This window comes from Thermobia domestica, chromosome 12, assembly GCF_964235325.1.
Source record: "Thermobia domestica chromosome 12, izTheDome1.hap1.1, whole genome shotgun sequence".
In the NCBI taxonomy this organism is placed as follows: domain Eukaryota; kingdom Metazoa; phylum Arthropoda; class Insecta; order Zygentoma; family Lepismatidae; genus Thermobia; species Thermobia domestica.
Window position 1 is genome coordinate 21,523,228 of NC_137465.1, and position 19,179 is coordinate 21,542,406.

At 33.9% G+C, this 19,179-nt stretch overlaps 1 protein-coding gene across 1 annotated transcript in view; it reads right to left on the reverse strand.

Moving 5' to 3' along the window:
• LOC145666353 (uncharacterized) overlaps positions 1-17,831 on the reverse strand; it is a 65,351-nt gene extending 47,520 nt beyond the window's left edge. Inside the window, exons 1-5 of the mRNA XM_081733492.1 lie at positions 17,742-17,831; positions 14,251-14,345; positions 9,357-9,687; positions 4,757-4,903; positions 373-552 (exon numbers count right to left, since the gene is read on the reverse strand). Coding sequence (XP_081589618.1) covers positions 373-552; positions 4,757-4,903; positions 9,357-9,687; positions 14,251-14,345; positions 17,742-17,794 — 806 coding nt within the window. The 5' untranslated portion in view covers positions 17,795-17,831. The remainder of the gene's footprint in view (positions 1-372; positions 553-4,756; positions 4,904-9,356; positions 9,688-14,250; positions 14,346-17,741) is intronic.
• Between the last annotated feature and the right edge of the window lie 1,348 nt (positions 17,832-19,179).

Consider the following 19,179-nt stretch of genomic DNA (forward strand, 5'->3'; position numbering starts at 1 on the left):
CAAGGTGAAAAAATGAGATCCTTTCCTTTTTTCTCAAGACATTTAAAAAAAATGTGTTCAAAGATACGCCGTTTATTTCCAATAATAAGTTATTTGTTTGTTGTAGCTGCTTTTATTTCACTGTAATATGTACTTCTGTCATTTATTTCTTTTTATTCATTTATGTACTCTGTACGTTAAATACCCTTTTAACTAGAATAATATGTGTGTTGTCATTTACTCTCTACCCATGTTGTCATATACTTCTAAGAATTATACACATACTTCATGCAAAACAAACACAAAAACTAAATATTTAAAATCTTTAAAAATATTCTTGTCACATTCAGACCATACAGTATGTCATATTTATTTCTGTAAATATTTACTTACATATCCCAGATATGATCGTCCAAATCACATATAGACATTGCAGGTAATTCAGTCTTCCATGATGGTTCATTTTCGACTAATTCATAAGATACGGAATTATAGAAGTAGGTAAACCAAAGAGACCTTATTGCCAAAGCACAAAATACTGCAAAGGTAATCCATATCATAGCCCAAAATAATCTGAAATGCATTGAGATGTAAAATTAAACTTGATTCTACATTTTTTAAAATTTTGGATAATGTCAATTCTTATCAAACTTCCGAGTTTAAATTTATTAATATGCATAGTGAAATATGAACATTTGGATGTCTCAATGAACGATTTGGATTAAAGTTATTAATACTAATAACCAAACCTTCAATTTGTATATGCCATAAGTAAAAATTATGATTAATTAAAAGTTTAACTATTTACATTTTTAGTTTAAGATTTGAACAAAAAAAATAATGTCCAAATCCGAATATCGTTACGGCGTTAATGGTAGAACGTTTCATGTACGTTGGTGGTAAAGCTTGTGAAATACTACGCTGTCCTATAGGTAAATAGTGATAATTGTCTATAGTTTATGTATTGTGCTGATATTGCTTAATTAATAATTTATAAGTATTAACTATGTATGACTCGAAATAAATCCTTATAGATTCCACATAAGTAATTACATTTTATGTACGTTTAACCTTTGTGTACTACCGTACGGTCTTTCTGGGACCCCAGAGATATGTAGTGCAGTATGTTTCTTAAATGAATGTGAGTATCTAAAAGTCTGTTCTTGTATTTTCTCCCTAATGTATATTTTATATATTGAACATAAAATATCGTTTCCTCTTGTTTTGTTTTTATGTAAAAATGGTTGTTTACAACAGGGTCGTAAAAGAACCGAAATGTAATACTTATGTAAGTAATCATTTATTTATCTTTTTTCTTTTTTTCTTAGCAAACAAGCAAAATTAGAAGTTTTTCATTATTCTTTTCTCATTATCTCTTCTAGATATATATTAAAGAATGTAGGCGAGAGACACCATCCTTGACGAACCCCCTTCCAATTGCACTCTCTTCTCTCATTTCCTCTGCAATTCTAACATTTACTTGTTAGTTCATATACATGTTTCTTATGAGTCTTCGATCTCTCCATTCCGACCCAACTTTCTTTAGAAGAGATAAATATGTTATTTCACTGATTTATCGGATTTCACTTTCATAAATAGCCAGCTTCCGAAAATATTTTAGATTTCTAAAAAAAATTAAGATTATTCGCAGTGAGTTATGTTAATTCCTGTTGACATAATGCGGCCTAAATTATTTTAAATTTATTATTCCAATTATTTCTATTATTACTAGTGTAGATAAATTGAATCCCCCCATAGTTTTTTTATTAGTACACAATTTAAAAACGATTCAAGATTTAGTGACAGTTTTATTTTTCTTTTCATTATTCTTGGGAATAACGAAAAGCTGTTATAGTTAGAAACGGACAGTAAATATTATAAAATTCTGGTGATACAATAGCACATTGTTCAGCAGACGATTCCTCATTTTTTTTATTTATTACAATTTTAAGTAACTTAATCTTATGTAACTGATTTGTACTGTAATAATTAGGCTATAGAAATCGAGAGTCCCTTATACGTTTCATCTTCCTCAATTCTTTCACATGCATACCTTGAATAATTTCCGCATTGTCGACGGCCATCTTTCTTCTTTGTTTTGTATATATAACGTTCCAGAATCCGGAAAAGAAGAGTGTGTGACTGAGAGCAAAAAACGAGAGAATTTCATGTGGAGAGGGCAATCATTGCGCCGGAGACCGTGCCGTTAAGAATCTAATACGACATTCCTGAGCGCATTCTTCGGCAAACGGGACAATATCCGAGATACACCATCCAATTTTAACACCAATCTGAAGCAGACGCCGATACATGGAGATGGCTCGTCAACGCCCAGGAGCAGAGGAATGACGCACATATCCGAAATCCAAAAGCACCCCAATGAGTTTCCCGGTTTTCCACAAACCTATATTCTCGATTTTCTTTTTTTAAATAGTTGTTTTCATTTACTTGAAGTTTCACCCTCATGCCCTTTAGGCTACAACGCTCGTCGTCATCCCAAAAGTCTCACAAATCTACATGCGAGCTGCAATTCCCATGATTTCGAATATCGCTTCTTTTCCTTCTTCAAACGACGACAAATGCATTTCTACCGAATGTAAGCGTTAGACAAGCATTTAAACGTTATTAGTATTATTAGGTTTGTATTTATTTTACATATTTCATTATAATATCATTTTCTCAATCATATAAAATTACTTGTTATGTAAATATTCTTACAAATCAATTATTTTACGCCTCTTAGAATCAGGAAAGGAATACAAGTTCTATTACATTGGAAAGTAAAACAAATATATTTAATTTATATACATCCTTTCTAATAACTTTAACAGTTATTGTTGCACTTGAATTATTGGACTAAATAAAATTATAGTGTAAGTTTAAATTTTATGAGGAATATCAAATAATTTTTTAAATCTGAAACAAAGGATGAACTGATTCAACCATACTAATGATACAGGTATAATAAATTATCAAAAATGTATTATACCAATAACACACCAAAAGTGTAAATGTCAATGATGTTATGTCCCTCAATTGTAATATTTGTTAAATTAAAGTTAAAATACGGAGGCAGAGTGGTTCAGTGGTAAAGCGCTTTCCTGGTACATGGGTGTTCCTACTTCGATCCCCACCCAAGTAAGTTTGTTTTGCACAAGATCGTGTCTATGGGTTTTCTCGCACTACTCCCGTTTCCTCTCGTATTCTAATTTGTCCAATATTTCCATCATCATTCACTTGCTTTAATCATACCTTTCCTTTAGCCTAAAGGGAATAATCGTTTGACTCTAAATTGAAAGACGTCATTTCTTTTATTTTATTTCAAAGACAAAAACCGAAAATGAAATATTTATTTGTTCATGTTTAAGATTTATACCCTACGCACATTCTGTTTAGGCTAAAGGGGATCATATGAACGTACGGCTGTAATCAAATGAATAATGAAACGAATAGATTATTCCTTAAACAGGATTTGATCGCACAAAAAGCCTGATAGACTAGATTATTCAACCAAAGCACCTGCAAGTAAAAACTTCACTCTCATTTAGACTGAAGTGTACGTATGATCAATGAAAAAGTATGTTCGTAGAAAATTAAAGGAATGAACAAGAAATTTATTTGTGAATGGTAATGGAACAGGAAATATATTTATCAATGGTAATGAAACAGAAAATGTAATTTTCAATGGTAATGGAACAGTAAATATAGTTTCAATGGTAATGAAACAGGAAATGTAGTTGTCAAAGGTAATGAAACATGAAATGTAGTTGTCAATGGTAATGAAAGAGAAAATGTAGTTGTCAATGGTAATGAATCAGGAAATGTAGTTGCAAATGGTAATGGAACAGGAAATGTAACTGTCAATGGTAACGGAACAGGAAATATAGCTGTCAATGGTAATGAAACAGGAAATGTATCTGTCAATGGTAATGGAACAGAAAATTTATGTCAATGGTAATGAAAGAGGAAATGTAGTTGTCAATGGTAATGAAACATTAAATTTTGTTTTCAATGGTAATGGAACAGGAAATGTAGTTGGGGTTCGGTTCCGCAACGTAAACACTTTAATTTGATATGCTTTGGTCAGAAAACCAAAGTGCATTTCGACGTATCCGTTATGTTTACAAAACCGAAAATAATAATTCGGTGTATTTGAAAACGAAAATCAAAAGATATCTTCACACACCGGTTCTATTTACTGGAGTAAAAACGAAAGTGGCATTAAATTATATTTTGGAATCACTTGATCTAAATATGCTGTCGAATAATTATTTTTGGTTGATCTTTTGTAGAAATTTACCGACAATGTTCAGCATTATCCAGAATCGATTTTATCGAAAAATTGTATGTTGTATCGAGTCCGAAAGAGTTTATTTATTAAAATCACTAATTGTTTTGTGCGGAAGGCAATTTTCTCGGGAAAATTTGTTTTGATTTCTAACCAGAACCCATTAGCATATATTGGTGCACGTATCAGTACGAAGTCTGATTGACAGAGCAGAAGAAAAAGGAAGAAATCCCAGAAAGCAATTGAAACGAAGTTCCTCACGACCTCATTACAAACCGTAATATTTGATCAAGTAAATAGGTAAGAAATGTAAAGAGCATAAAATGTGAATTATAACGATAAGATTCTAATTTGACCAAATATGTTACTTTAATATAAAACGCTGTAAAATATTAAAATTTGATGTTTTCTCAAGATTGCTGTTAATTTTACTTTATTACACATAAAAAGGCACGTGCGAACTTAGTGTGATGTAACAAATAATCAAACCTGAAAATCCAATGTGGAGGTCTTCCTATGTATTTTACAGTATCCAGAGACGAGTATTGGAAAAATTCCACAATTGTGTTGCGAATCACATTTAAAACTTCTCGAGTAGGTCCGTTCATCTTGCCATTGTCTTTGTCCACAGTGACGCTTTAGAACCGAAAAAAGTAAAATTGTTTCTTTAGTATAATTTGTATTATTAAAATTAGTTTAGTAATAATATATTTAAAGTTATTTGTAGTTTTTGATACAATAGCTGATACACTGTCATTAAACATTTTGTTTTGTAACTACATAAATTTTCATTATATATTATTAGTTGTTCATCTGATTATCACCCATAAAAATTATGTTTAATTAATTGTAAGTGAAATTACATTTTTTAAAGTTTAACGTCCCACCTTTATGACCTTTAATTCTAAAGGAGACGATGACTAATGACATTGACCACTTCACCTGAAATTCTTTTTTGCGCCCTTCCACCAAGAATTGAAACTCAAGACTTACAGACTACCCGTTAGGCCAGTAAAGAGGACAAGATATATTAACTATTTTCACTTTTTAAATATGCATATTTACTTTTTTATATGGAGATATATTTTCACTTAAACAAATAAAAAATAACTTAATACCTAATTTCATATAAGTTTTTATCCCACTAACAGCCATAGGTTGCCTTAGCTTTTGCTAATAATATGATTTTCTTTTCGCTCCTTAAGTTAGGTTCTGAAAAAGTTTCTTGGACATTCCTCGATCGTCAGCTTCCCCCTGTAACTGCTAGTATTTTCATCTATTCTTGAAATCATCGATTAGTGATAAAATCTGAATTAGTAAATCTTTCCTTTACTCTAGGCGAATTTCCAATGCAATGTAAAACTGCCAAAGTCATTCCATTTTATAAAAGTGGAGATAAGTTAAATCCGAATAATTATAGGCCAATATCAGTATTAAGCTGCATTTCCAAATTAATTGAGAAGTGTGTACATAATAGAGTGGTAACTTTTGTAGAGTCTATAAATGATTTTTATAAATATCAATATTGTTTTAGGAAAAATCAAGTACCTTAAATGCTGTAACTGATATTGTAGTAGAAATTCAAGAATGTTTGGATAACAATAAACTTGCAGCAGGATTGTTTATTGATTTAAAGAAAGCATTTGATACCCTCAAACATAACATGATGCTTCAAAAGCTAGAAAATTTCGGATTCATAGGTATCTCTTTCATGGTTTAAAAGGTACCTGTCTAATAGGTCACAATATGTCTTAGTAAATGGAAGATAAAGTAATGAGGCTCAAATAGAGTATGGTGTTCCACAAGGTTTCATATTGGGACCGTTACTGTTTTTAATTTATGTAAATGATGTTCATCTGCTTAAGCTAAGAGGTAGAATAGCTTTATTTGCTGATGATAGTGCTATATTCTATAAAGCTGATACTGTAGAGGAACTGATAACATACATTAAAGAAGACTTATCTACATTATATCATTGGTTAAGCATAAACTCGTTGTTATTAAATTTAGCAAAATCTCATTATATAATTTTCACAAGCCGTTGTCAAAGATAATTCTTTCTAGCAAAATTGGAATTAAGAATTTGGAGGTGAAAAGAGTCGAATACACTACATATTTAGGGATAATAATATATCAACATCTAACTTGGAAACTACATATAAAAATTTAGAAAAGAAAATTACTCCCATTGTAGGTATTATGTACCGCTTGAGAAAAAAACTAACAACGAACTTAAAAAGAATGGTATACAATGCATATATACAAAGTCATTTGATATATTTGTGTATTATTTGGGGACATGCTAATAAATCAAAAATACAACCACTCATAATATTACAAAAGAAAGCCATTAGAGCAATGTATGGTCTACCTATGGACTATCCAAGTAAGAGTTTATTTATGGAATCAAATATACTGCCATTCGATTTATTAATTAAAATTCAATCTTGTATGTATATCCATAATGTACTTTCAAATAATATACATAGTAATCTACTTTTAATAAAGAGGAAAGAGGTACATAATTATAATACTAGAAAAAAGAATGATATTGATAATGCTAATACAACAAAGTATGATATAAATAGCGATAAGCATAACATTACTCAAACTTATAACAGTCTTCCAAAAGATATAAAGGACACAGAAGCAATACCTTTATTTAAAAAATAAATTAAAAAAAACACTTTTCGAATAGCTGAATAATCTAGTGGCCATAAAAATGATAAATGAAGACAGTGCATACTGACACATTGCTACATAAAAAATAGCAAAAAGAAATACTTAGTTCCTTAAAGTGAGCTATTGCTCGTTGGGACAACATTTTCCATCTTCCTCTTATCCACATGTTATACCTGTCAGTCATAGGGAACTTGGAGGACCAGTTCCCTTTATAATTTAGAAATATTAAGTGTGGGAAATCTAGAAGACCGATTTCCCTATTAATGACGTATATTAAGTGTGAGAAATTAGGATATTATCAAAATAAATTGTAGGAAATTTGGATTTCCAATTTCCGTACAGTATGGTATTTATGTTACTCTTAGTTTTTTCTTTTCTTTCTTTTCCTCTTATTTTTTTAAAGGACTTGTGTTAGGAAAAATATGATTTGATTGTAATGGTATAATATATTGAGGACAAATGTAGATATCTTGTATAAATCTTCCAGCACTGGTTTAAATTCTGTAGCATCTCTTTTGTATAATAAAATAGTATTGAAAGTAAAAGAGTTGACGATCTCAACATGTAACATAGAATTAATCTCTACTCAAATGGTGTCGGTTTACAAATCGCAATATTACAGGGAACTGTTCAACACAAGCAGTAACTCTTGTACAATCAACAGTAGAACACTACTGCAAATAATATCCTTCCATATTGACTCTGGCATTATTACGTTTGTCAATAATTGTTCCAATTTTGAATCTTTCAGAGATCATACCACTTCAACATAAACTCTCTGTGAGACTTTCTGTCGAAGTAGTGATGTCTGTTCTGATCTTTTCGAATAGTTCTAGCCGTATGTAAGGTACATTTATATCTTCTGGTCACATAAAGTGTCCACATAATGAGCAGCAGTAATTTATCCGTTCGTAGTAATAACAATATAAACACAATACCATGACTTTCTCGCCAACACCAGTTCACAATTTCCTCTAGGTCAACGACAGTACGTAGATATGTGAAGTATATATCGGTATGGGTTCGACAACACATAAACTCGATCTATTATTGAAAACAATGACCTAGACAACTAATCGGGAGATATTAATTAGGGTTAATGTTTCATGATCTTGACTTCATTTCTTCACGCTGCTGCGTTGACTGCTGTTATCAGAGTATTTCAAACCATAACTCAACCGCGGATGTGGAAGATATATAACTATTGTAGAACTTCTATTGTACCTGTAGAATTTGTCATTCTAGACGTCTAATGGGATTTGCACTCTGCTGTTACGGATATTGGTAACGATCCTATTCAATGTTGTGCGATACGTCTCACGTATGATTGATTTCTGTCTATTATTCATTTTTTCGTGATATTTTTGTAAAAGAACTCTATGCTCTAATCTCTTTGGACATTATTACTATTCTTGTACCTAATATACTGTCGGTCTTAGAGACTCTTACCTAAACCAACTTTGCACTCACATTTTGTTCTCATCTAAAATCGCACTCTCCAGTATGATCTATACTGTCTGGCATCCTAGTCACTCTTACCGTAGAAAGCATTTATACACGATAGCATCACTATATGAGGTTAAATGTTTTACATCCAAGGCTTATATACTCTGTACCCGACAGTCTTTCAGAGTTAAAGGAATTCAAACAAATATATATAAAGGAAATCTTTATGAAACTTTCTTTCAATAAATAACAGACAAGGCAATTGCTATATGTGCCAATGTGTTCTTGGTTTTTGCACAGTGACCTATAGTTGTGGCATTCCAATGGATTTCCGGAGTGGATAACTTAGGTTCGAGTTCATATGGATTAGACAGGATGCACTGAGGAGACGAATCAAAGTACAAGTTAGAAACTGGCAGTGGCAGTTCGTGAGGTTAAGAATCGGCGGGGTCACCAAGGCAGAAGCTAGTCATATAGTGTTGGAGAGGAAAAACACCTAGTATCGACGGCAGCCGTACTCCGCCTGTGGCGAAAATCATGCCGAGGCCAGTGCCGACTCTAAACTATAATAGTAGCTGGAACGTTCTAGAACTAAATCAATCTTTACAAAAAATATATTACAATACAATTGTCTTTTCCACTGTTTGAATTGAATTTTACTGAAAGTTATATGCAACAAAATTACTGGGATAAACTGAAGAAAATGCAATAATAATGTAACTAATAACTATTACAAGTAGAAATAGTACTGTGCTGCAAAGACATTAAAGTAATACTTATAACACACACATTTTTTTTTACTAGGAATTACATTGTCTCAATTGCATTTCAAATTATAATAATATACTTAAAATGATGTTGCACTAACACCATCTAACTATCTATTAATTACAATATCCCGCTGACACGTTTGAATTTGTAATGCATGATATAATTCAAGAAGAAACGATAGTTTTTTTACCTTAAATGTATATCTCCATCGAATGGAACAATGCGTCTGTGATTGTAACCAGATCTACATTTACCATTGTCTCTCATATTGTTCCAATGCTCAAGTCTCGCCTTTTGATATAATATCATATTAGGTCTTTCTGTATACTGCTTCATATGTTGGAGTTGTTGTTGGCGAATATTTCTCCGAATATTGTGACTTAATTTGAGATTAGCTTGACGTTTTCGACCATACGACGTGTTAACGATCGAGAAAATCGCAGCCAATAGGAAGTACATCAACTCAATTATGGAAAGTATACTAAATCCAAAGAAGAAGTTGCAAATACTTCCAAAGGAGACTACGAGAAAAAAGTTTAAAAAATACATTAGGAGAATGCCAAGGGCTTCTGCTATATTATCGGAATAAGATAAGAAATTACATTAGAAATTTGATTTATTTCTGACTTTCGTAACTCCTATGTTACGCGAACGGTATGTTTAATCGAAGCACATAATGCGTCATAAAACAATACAAGCATTGTTACCACAAATGAATGTATTTAGGTCTAACAAGCTAAATGGCAATTTTAGGTAAATACACTTTTTGTTGCATTATGGATCTATGTACAAACGGGAATTAAAAAAATACAAGTGCTAATTTGTACCCTTGTAGTACACAGCGAGGCTCAAAAATAGTGTTTGCAATATGATCATATCGTGAATATAAGTTGTTTTTATTTTAATATCCGAAATGTTTCTATTTGACATTTAGCTCCGTTTAAACTAATGTAAATATATTCACATATTACTTCTTTGTTCATCAGTTATTTCGCTGTATTTTAAGGTGTTCGTTGCCTTGCTAAATAACAATATACCTAGTTATACCATACTGTCACAAAGTTTGGAGTGGCGTTGTAGGGAAGAACATAGACTGAACGTATTTGAGAACAGGATCCTGAGAAGAATATTCGGACCCAAGAGGAACGAGAATGGGGAATGGCGGAAGCTCCATAACGAGGAACTACATAGTTTATACGGTTTACCCAACATTGTTAGGGTCGTCAAGTCTAGGAGGGTTAGGTGGGCAGGTCATGTAGCTAGAATGGAAGAAAGTAGAAACGCTTTCAAAGTCTTGACTGGTAGACCCATAGGAAAACGACCATTAGGAAGACCTAGGCGCAGATGGGAGGATAATATTAAGATGGATCTCGCAGAGATAGGAATACAAAGTAGAAACTGGATGCAATTAGCTAAGGATAGAAGTCAGTGGAGAGCTTTTGTGAACGCAGCACTGAACCTCCGGGTTCCATAAGCCATAGAGTTAGTTAGTTAGTTAGTTAGTTGTAGGCATCAGGAGCGGCAGTGCTGCCACCTGTATATAAAACGGAACATGCATGTAGTGTGTGTTTGACTGCTCATGACATACGTTCATATTGTACTGAGTTCTGATGAAGTGGGGCGATTGCGAAAATCTGTAGCAGTACACAAGGTCGGGAAGACAGCAGGTGATGAAAACCCTATAAATCAGCAAGAGATTCGTGTATCGCGCCATACAGCGATACACCGAGACCGGAACGGCAGCTGACCGCGTAAGGAGTGCCAGACTACGAACGGCACGAACCACGCAGGTCCAGAAAGCAGTCGCAGCAAGAATTTGAAGAAATCCTGTTGGAAAACAAAGAGTGATGGCTGCTGAGATGAAAATGAGCAGAAATTCCATGTCTCGTGTGCTCAGGAGTGATCTACATCTACGGGCGTATAAGAGGCGGACTGGTCACTTTCTGATCCAAACATTAATATCACAGAGGGTCTTTAAGAGACTGCTGTGGCGTTACGCCAACAATCTGCACAGAAATATTCTGTTAACTGTCGAAAAGGTGTTCGCAATTGAGCAGGTCTACAACGCCCAAAATGACTGTATGCCATGTCATCTACTGCAGCTGCTGAGGAAGCTCCAAGGGTTCAGAGGGAACATCATCCTGCCTCAGTGATAGTTTGGTGAGAAGTCAGCTATTCAAGCACAACCCAATTGTATTTTTGCGAACAAGGTGTTAAAACATCTGTCAAGGTGTACCAGGACACAGTGCTAACACCTATAGTGAAACCACTGTCTGCTACCATGTTCCCTGGAGAAAGGTTGATCTTCCAGCAGGATTCCTCTCCAGGCCACAACGCAAAAACAATCCAGGACTGGCTGGCACGGAACGACCTCGACTTCATTCCTACCACTGATTGGCCTTCTAGCAGCCCGGATCTTAACCAGTTGGACTACAAACTTTGAGCAGTCTTTGGGCAAAGGTCTGCCATAAACGGCATCGATCTGTCGACAGTCTGAAACAATCCTTGACCCGAGCAGTGAACAATTTTTCCATGGACGTGGTACGTAATGCCATTGACCAGTGGTCGGACAGACTTTGTGCCTACATCAAGGCCAAGGGGAGACATTTCGAAAAATGATTCGTGTATCAGGTGTACAACATAAATGTAAAACATGACCAAAATACATTGCCTTGGTGTTAATATTGTCTGCGTTATTCACATTCAAACTTGTGACAGTATTTATGATATAATTAGGTATAAAACAATTACATAATGACAAAAAAATAATGACATAGGAAAATGCTAGGATGAATAGGTAATTATCTAAAAATTGTCTATGTGCCAATAAAAAGTCTATGTGCCAATAAAAATACGTACCTAGAAATCCAATAGAAAACAACAAAACTAAAAATGATAATTGAATTGGGACTATAATTTAATAATTTAATTAGAAGTGTTGGGGATGGAGGAGCTTAGGATTGTTTACACAAACCAGCTGGTAGTGAGTGTTCGGCAATAGGTTGTTCCTTTTACAGTAAGCAAAGAAATATTTTTTTATTTGATATATATCTTTAAACAAAACGATAGTGAGCACAGGAAAATGGGTGAACCGTTTTAAGTTAAGTTTTGCACTAGTACTTACTAGAACTGGGTTTTTATTATAATACTTTCAATAAAATGCATAATCTAAGAGGGAAGAAGAGTTCAAATATAGTATGCAGCAAAACAAACAGTACTGAAATTCGCGTAGGGATGGCGTGAAGATGCAACATGGTATGAGCTGTGTGTTCAGCCGTGTGTGGACTAGCGTAGTGTGCAGTTGGCGCAAAGATAATGTTATTTACAACAGAGGAGAAGGTGTTTATTGACGAGCACTATTTCCGCTCATACGGTGTGGAGCAGCATCTTACTGCAGGAGATGAGCACCCACGTCTACTGTATTACTCTAGAGCTGTGGCATATGAACATGAAGTCTTCATTAATAACATATGGTTCAGTGATGAAAGCCATGTGTACCTTGATCGATACATCGATCGCCAGTTGATTATTGATCCATTCTTGCATCTTTTGCGAGGTTTCCGCCGCACCAAAAATCTGTCGTTACAATAACAATGGATGCAGAAAGAAGGGGCATTGCAACTGGGTCACCTGTTCTTCTGCTCACGAGAATTTGAACATCGCTTGATTTCCCGCAAAATGGATTTTCCATATCCTTCCCACTTCCTGGCCTCAGAGCTCCAGACACCTACATATGGAGTATGCTGAAGGAAGCCATTTTCCGAACAGATAACTCCCTACCAGTATACCGTAGTTCAGAGAGAAGATTTGCTCATTGTTCTGTGGTTCCAGCAACCCATGTTCACTAACATGTCCATGGATCTATAGGGCAACTACGAAGAATGTGTGCGATGTAATGGTCAACATTTTGAATACATGGTATGCAGGCACGAGTCTTCTTAAATTTAAATAAGGGTTGAGCAACGTTTAGTTGACATCCATTTGACAATATTTCTTATGTTTCATTATGTTGTACAACAAACAAATAAATAAATGGCAACGATGTGATTTCAGTACTGTTTGTTTTGCCGCATACTGTATATGCCTAGAATACAGTATCTTACGAGTCTTTCAAGTCAGAAAAATAACATTTTCTATATAAAGTTGTCAATAAAAGTAAGAAGACATGTATTTCATATTCCTAAAGGAATTAAAGTATAAAAGGGACAATTTCTATAAATTCTCACCACACTGAAATAAATGTTATACATCTCATCATTACGGGCAAACTTCTAAACAGTTTTAAATTTTTCACAGTCTTCTATCGTGTTTTCCATAATGTCAATTTTATTATAATGTGTATTCAAACGGAGAGGAAAGGGTTTAAGATGTATGCCAAAATAGAATAATCCATTTACGAGTCTCTCAAATTAGGAAGAAGAAAGTTGATACATTATGATACTTATTGAAACAGTGGACATGAACTTCAGTATTTTCCGATATTTCGCATCTAAAGAGAAAAAGGACAATTTCTATAATATTTTCGGTACTACCTGTTCATTATCACAGGATAACGGCTGAATTGTTTGAAATTAATTTAGGAACCTAATTAGCACTTGCTCCGAACCTGGTTTCGTCATATTTTTTAAAATTAAAATGCTTATCTCAATGGAGAAGAACTCTAATATTTCCATAAGCCTACACTTCCCGTTCGAAGACGAACCTCCATAGATAGTTTATAAATAAATAAAGTTAACATTACAACGCTCAATTTGTGGGCAAAAATTAGCTTTCTGTCAGTTAACATGTAGCAGATATATCAACGAAACTCATTCATCTGATCCCATTAATATAAATTTATTTACTACAATATTTCAAAAGACTGATTTTAACTCTATATTCGTTGTGTTAGTAGTTTGAGAGTCATCTACCCCTGAAGAATTTGTTCAGGACCTAGCAACTTTTCAGATGTAACAAAAACAACTATGGAGATAATGTATCACTTGAAGTTCAGAACACACGTCTGCAAATTTGTTTTCCTATGTAGAATCGCGGAGTGTAGTATGCAAATAATTAAAAAAATAAATACAAAAGATATATCTTACCTACTATTTCTAGCATTCCGAATATAACGTCAATTTTATATCTTAATTTTGGGAATGTTGAGAGTAAATAAAGAAAAACACCAACTTTGCTTTGCCTATAAGTAAAAAGAAAAAAATAGAAAAATGTATAAGTCCACAATACATTATTAGAGGATACAATAAGATCAAAATAATTGCAATTTTCTAAAGGCTTCAATATTTGTCCGTTTGATAGTATTCAGTCATAATTCATTGCTTTTCTTCACAGCAATTTGTTCAAAGTATGCTGATATTTGTATGAAAAACATAACTACACTAATTATACGAGAGCTGCTAGATGAGTTTCTGCAGCCAATAAAAAAAAAAAAAAAAAAAAAAAAAACAGAATTCTGGAAGTGGTTTCATTGCTTTTCAAAATATTCACGTCCAAAATTGATATATTTTTACACAAGAAAAAAGTCAAGTTCTGAGTGGGATCTGGTGTTGTTGTGCTGAAGAATGATCCTATGATTATGGTTTGTTTTACGCAGTTTATTGGTGCCTTCTGTCAAACAAATTGTTGTATGCTGGTTATACTATTTATCATTTACAGTCCTTCGATCTTCTAAGACTATGGCTGCCACATGTCCGATGTAACAAATAAACAAGTAATTATTTGATTGGCAGTGCTCTTAGAAAGAACAGCTTTTGTTGGTGTCAGCTTACCTAGAAACACTCAAAAACTTTCGATTTTGTATTAACACATACAAGGTTCGTCTTTTGTTACGAAGTAGTACAGCAAACTTGACTTACCTCGGTTGAGGTTTTTGAGAAGTTCTTTACACCAATTGACATGAACCTGTTCTAATCTTCGGTCAACTTGTTTAGAATCGTGTGCATTGCTTTCATGTCAATGTTCAAGAATGCCTGAATCTCACGGTATGCCACATTCCGAATCTCTCTCAATTATTTATCGCATACTATCAACAGTATTAGCTACAACAGACAACCTTTACAACAATGACCACTGTGAAATGTGTAACGAAGCTGGAATTCGGAAAACCAATTGCACGCAGTCCTATTAGAGATGATTCATCCTTAAAAGCCCAATGACGTCGCTTGATGCATTGTTTTGGTGAACTCATAAAAATCATTACCCTAAAGTGTTCAAGAAAAATTTCAATTTTCACTAAAAACGACTTCTTCAAACTATTCTGAAAAATAAACGAATAGACATAAATAAACAACAAAAGATAATTTAAACATAACGTCTATTCTTCACCATTTTATAACAGAGGAACACTTGCGTCACTGTCAGTAGTAGTTTGCAGAAACTTTCCCAGCAACCCTTGTGGATGCAATATTGCCTTATTTTACTACAGATGCAACTATCAATCAGTTAGCATTATGTAGTTGAATTGAGAGAATATAGAGATCAAAATAGTGCTGATCTAAAGCAAAAGTGCGTGATTACAGCGTCGGTTTCTGATTAAATTCTCTACAAAAGAAATCACAAAAGAATTCTAAAGAAATGCATGACCATTTGTGCGCTCTGTTTGACAATGCACCTTCATACTAACAAGTGGAGTTTTGGATAAGAAATTTAAGCAGAAAAAGGGATCAATTAAAGGATAACTGGTCCTGGCACCTTCAAAGGAAATGTCCCAAAATGGAGACCATAATTTTGCAAGAATGCCATTCTAAAGTTAATGAACTCATGAACTCATTATTTCGCCTAGCGCTGTTCATAAAACCAATCATACAGTTTTGATTATATCAAAAGTTAATGACAGGTGGGTGAGATTTTCCTGTCTTCACGGAAGACTGTCAAACAGAAATGCCGTGGAAGGTATTCGACTGGTATGATGCTGCTCTAGTCCACCGTCCTGCTCCACCTCAACCGTTCGCAAACTGAAAGCAATTAACATGGAATGCGGCTCTTTAGAGTTTAACTATCCATCTTTTTCTCTAGATCTAGCTCCATATGATTATTTTCTGTTTTTACTTCTGAAAAGTCTTCTGCGTGAACGACGATTTTCAGACGATAAAACACTCAAGGACGTCATAACAGGTGTTTTGGCAATCACTATGTCTCCTATTGCTAGGGTATTCGATTATTTGAGGGGAACTGAATCAAGTGGGTTGTAGTCAAATAGAACAGCACTGACACATAATGAAGTAAGTTTCATAATATTATTTCATTTTCATACTTAGCTCTTTGAACGTTTCTGTTTTTTAACATTACTTTCCGCATAGTTACGACTAACTCTGCCAGTGAATCACGTATCCATCTTAACTGGGAAGTGCTTGTTTTGTTGTATTTCGGAGATAGACGCAGTTGTAAATTGTCTTCATAAAATTCTAATTAAATTTTTACGTGAGCAGTGTTGATTGTTCTTGTACCGTCCCATTAGCACAGTACCCACGTAACAGCTACAAATGTTGAATGCAACTTGTATAAAGAAACGAAAACAACGAGCAAAAATAATATATTTAGAATCGTATTTTATAAGTTTTTTAAAGATATATTTTGACCTCTACGAGATACAATGTGCCCAAAATAAGATTTATTTTGATCTAGATCGTGTCAATCTGTATTCAGTTCACTTAAGTTGATTATTTTCTTAGTTCATTCTTCCTGCATATAGTCATTTCACGTCAAACTAATAGTATTAATAGTATTAGATTATACACCAGGAATTTAGTAAAGTGTGTTATGTTATCTTATACCATCAACGTACCTTATTACAATGAGGGACGAGAACAATGCGACTGCAATCAAGAAAGACAGTCCAATGTAATGTTCCCAGATGATTTTTTGTGACAAGTAATTTTAGATATAAATGGTGTGGACAGAATTGAAAACATGACTTTATCCACAGCACATCCGTGATTGTAATAGTATGGGAGTTATAGCGCTGTGGTAATGGCGAAGGAAATGAAAAGAAAATAATACTCTTGCCCATTTCGTGAACGGTACCATTAGCCATCATGGGAACAGTAGGGATAGGGACCAGTACCATTACCTATCATCCACACGATAATTCATGAACGTTATTCTGTCAAGATCTTGGAGAAAGGTATTCCTAACTTTACAGTCACGAAACGTTTTTTTTGTCTGAGTGCAGTCAATCTTGATTTGTTTACATGGATTACAAGCGTACAAATGAGTAAGTTACAGAGACACTGAAAAGTCAGTAAATCAATTATATGGTTTGAACAGGAGATTCCTCAATTCTTAATCCCATTAAATCTACCAGAAGCACTCTAGAACAAAGAGCTGTACAAATGAACCCACTAACGGTAATCTTCTAGAACGAGGAACTTCCTGAAAGAAGAATGTTATAACACAACTAATGTTATCCTGAACGATTTCATCGACAAAATATCAAACGAGCTTGCAGATTTTTAAAAAAATATCTTTGTGAGATAATCGTATATCATAAAATAAAACAGAAAATGTATAAACAAATCACTACATACAGAATTCAGATTACACTACATACAGAATCGAGTATAAAACAACGACTTACCTTCCGCTATATACCTTGTCCAGAGACACATCTATATAATCACATGTGATCATACAATCGCACTTATTTATAGAATTTGCAGCTAATTTTGTTTCTGAGGAATAGAAAGAATGAAAGCACGTTTTTACACTTAAAATACAGTATTTTGTATTGAGGAACTTCATGTGTTAAAATTTTAACATTAACTACAATTATGTTCACAGCATTGAGATTTTTAAAGTTATGCTTTGTCAATGCAAAAGCACTAATAAAGGACAGCAAAGAAACAAACCGAAAGTATTAAAAAGGAATAGCAAACAAACAAAACAAAATTTAGTGGAAATAGTCATTTAAAACACACTACTGATTAATTGAATGTGGTTTACACTTATGTTTGAATGAATATTCTTTTTCATTATGTGCTCTGTGGTTCTTCCGATGTTCAAGTTTTCTTATTTATGATTGGAAATATGAGGTGGATCACAGTATACACCTTCTGAATTGTCAGCATTTTGATGTTTCGGGAGGAGAGTGTTCTCATATAATATCTCAGCTAGAACAAATCACTAAATAATTTTCAAAAAAGTAAACATTTATAGCTATAGATTTTTCCACCACTTCATGGATTTTGTGCAAAAGGGACACTTTAAATTTCTTATAGATATTTTCTTCAGTTATCGAAAAACTCTAGTCCACTCACTACCGTGGAATAACATTGGTATCTACTTGTCTAGAAACTCAGCATACGATTTTTTTTATTAATGTGGCCCATACATTTGTTAATTCTAGATGTGAGTGGGGAATATGTAGGTAAAAACACATTCACCCAAAGGAAAATATATTTTCTTGATACTCAAAGAACGAAGTATGGGTAACCAGGGCAAGAGTGATCGCTGGGGCAAGAGTGATCGCTGAGGCAAGAGTGAAAATGCTATTGACGAAGAAGTGGAACGTCGGTAAACAAACGAATGTTGAAAATTAGTGCGGCATGACACATGTAGGAACGGAAAAGGAGGGGAGCCGTGTGTGTGCAGTGTGAAGAGCAGCAGAGTAGGAAGTTTGTTGCAAAAGGAAAGAAGTAAAAGATTCCTAGGTAAGTGTCACAGTTTATAACGTAGTTTCAGCTGAAGGTGCAGGATTGGAAATATTTCCTGGAAAACCTGAATAAGTTCGTATTTCTTATCAGTGGTACGCAAAAGAAAAAAGTTCTCTGGCGGGAGATGGCAGGCAATTATTGGAAGATACCTGAAACGGGGCAAGAGTGTACGGGGCAAGTGTGAACGTTCACACTTGCCGCTTGTTTTAAAGTTGGGTAAAGAAAATATAGGAGCCAACGCGTAACATTGAGTAAGAAACATTTGCAGAGGTGAGACAGAAGTTGGCGGCTATAGACTACCAACAAAACGTTTGAATTATCGTTTAGAATTTCGCAGCCCGAGTTGTTGAGCATACATCATGT